This window comes from Fonticula alba, assembly GCF_000388065.1.
Source record: "Fonticula alba strain ATCC 38817 unplaced genomic scaffold supercont2.2, whole genome shotgun sequence".
Taxonomy (NCBI): Eukaryota; order Rotosphaerida; family Fonticulaceae; genus Fonticula; species Fonticula alba.
The window spans coordinates 2,953,955-2,956,339 of NW_009242972.1; the positions used below are offsets into that span (position 1 = coordinate 2,953,955).

Here is a 2,385-nt window from a genome sequence, read left to right on the forward strand (position 1 = left end):
CCCCCCCCCCGCCGCGGGGGCACCCAGTGTGGATGCTCATCAGCTTCGGCCAGGGCTTCTTCCAGACGTGCCTGTTCTTCCGCCTCCTGCGGGTGCGACCTCCCGTCACCCCACCCACCGGGGATGAATCCCCTCGCGCACTTTTGCCCCTAGCCGCCCCATGCCCACCCTGCCATCACCCCCTCCCGCTCCCGGGCAAGGGCTCCAACTCACCCGCCTGGCCATCGCCAAAAATCAACCACAGTTGTGGATGATTTTCCGCTACAAGCGATACAACAAGTTCTGGCTCATGTTCTGGACCGTGGTCTACTGGCTGCCGAACCTCTTCATGAACATCATCTCCAACATCCTGCGCACCTACGGCCCGATTGTCGTCGTACGAATAGCCTCCCCCTGCTCGGCCTTCGGCCTCGGCCTTGCCGGCTCCCGCCTGCCCCACCCCAACGCCGCCACCATGTCCTAATGCCTCCTCGGTGCCCTCTGCCCCTCGGCTTCAGAACGGCGAGCTCGGCTGCTATGACCACAGCTCCATCTTCACCTTCATGCTGGCCATCAAGATTGTTGTTCACTTCGGTGTCCTCTACGTGCGCGCTCTTCGACCAGGGGGGGGGGGGGGGGGGGCCTTTCCCCTGCCCGCCATCGATGCTGATCATGCCTGCCCCCGGCCCCCGGCCCTCCTTTTGCTGCCCGTGCTTTTCCATGGCGCCACAGACTTTCGCCATTCTCAACCGCAAGGTAAAGCAGAAGTACTTCAACGAGTACAAGGTGACCATCATGCTGCTGCTTTCCATCACGATCGTCTACGGCATGTTCCTGGGCGTGTTCGTGCCGCGTCTGTACCGCCGGCCCTACGGCTATACCATTGTGCTGCTGATTCTGTTCGTGGTGCACATCATGTTCTGGGTCCATGTCGCCGTGCCCTTCTACCACTAGTGCGTGCTCACCGCGGGCCGTGGGCGCCCCCCCCCGGCAGCAGTGGGGCCCGCCGGAAAAGTCTCGGCCTTTTGCCCTGCCCACAAAGCCCCTGCTGACCCGGTCGCCTTCCTCTGCCCCCCCGCCCCCCCCTCCCCAGCATCTTCAACCGCGAGGAGTACCTGATGGAATTCAGCCACAGCATGCGCCTGGACTACGACTCCTCCGAGGACAGCAAGAGCCGCAAGGAGGCCCGCAAGAACTCGACCGGCGTCTACAGTGAAGGCTCCAGTACGTGCACCTTGGCATCTTCCGACGCCCCTTCCCATCCCCAGACACGCCCTTGGCACAGCCACAGCCTCCTCCCCCCCCCCCCCCCCCCCCCCCCCCCCCCCCCCCCCCCCCCCCCCCCCCCCCCCCCCCCCCCCCTCTCCGCCTCCTCTCCCTGGGCAGCTCGCGCGAACACACACCCTGCGTGTTGTCTTCCCATGCTCCCCGCCCCTCCTCCAGCCGTGGTCCTGCTGCTGTGGCGGCACCTCTCGGTGGTGGGGTGGGAGCTTTCCGGCATGCGCGATGCGATGCTTTCCGGACCTTTTGCGCTTCCTTTTTTCCTTTGCCGCAGACGGTTTTCCCTCCCTCTGCCTGAGCCCAGTGTCTGTCCCTTGGCCGGTGAATGTGTGTGTGTGTGTGTGTGTGTGTGTGTGTGTGTGTGTGTGTGTGTGGGCCTGCTAGTTTGCCTTGGCTCTCCCGAGGGGCGAGGTGCTTATTGTCAAGGCCCGGGCACGAGCCAGATGCCAGTCCGCTTCGCAGGTGGGCCGCTGTGCCACACGCGAGGCTGCCGGCCTGTCCCGGAGCCCGGCCGCATGGGGGGCATAAGGCAGCCCGACCGGATGGGAGGGGGGCGGGGGGGGGGGGGGGGGGGGAGAAGGGGGGAAGGGGGGGGGGAGTCTCCCCCGGTGTGGGACGGGGGGGGGGGGGGGGGGGGGGGGAGGGGGGGGGGGGGGGGGGGGGGGGGGGGGGGGGGGGGGGGGGGGGGGGGGGGGGGGGGAGGGGAGGACGGGAGGGGCGGGGGGGGGGGGGGGGAGGGGGGGGGGGGGGGGGCGGGGGGGGAGGAAAAAACACGGCGGAGGGGGGGGGGGGGGAGGGAGAGGAACACCAAAGAGGGAAGGGGGGGGGGGGAAAGGGGGGGAAAGGGAAAGGAAGAAAAAAAAAAAGGGGGGGGGGGGGGGGGGGGAATGGACGAGGGGGGCACCGGCCAGGGCGGGCGGAGGGGGGGCAGCGGAGGGATTGGCGGCTGAAATATTTAATGGAGCCTGTCAGCGGCTCAGTCTCACAGCGACTCCACAGACTATGTTCCGCTCCGTGCTCTCGCGGTAGGATCCCTTTTCCTCCCTCCTCGCCTCTTGCCCCTCGCTCCTGGCCTTCCAAGCACGCAGCCACCTGTTTCCCGTTCAAGCCCCCTGCCCCCCTCGC

At 67.6% G+C, this 2,385-nt stretch overlaps 1 protein-coding gene across 1 annotated transcript in view; it reads left to right on the top strand.

Moving 5' to 3' along the window:
- Positions 1–32: 32 nt before the first annotated feature.
- H696_01621 (hypothetical protein) overlaps positions 33–2,385 on the top strand; it is a gene marked incomplete at its 5' end in the record, with an annotated part of 3,324 nt that continues 971 nt past the window's right edge. The window contains 5 exons of the mRNA XM_009495524.1: positions 33–92; positions 245–376; positions 498–584; positions 712–932; positions 1,073–1,203. Of these exons, the coding sequence (XP_009493799.1) occupies positions 33–92; positions 245–376; positions 498–584; positions 712–932; positions 1,073–1,203 (631 nt within the window). The remainder of the gene's footprint in view (positions 93–244; positions 377–497; positions 585–711; positions 933–1,072; positions 1,204–2,385) is intronic.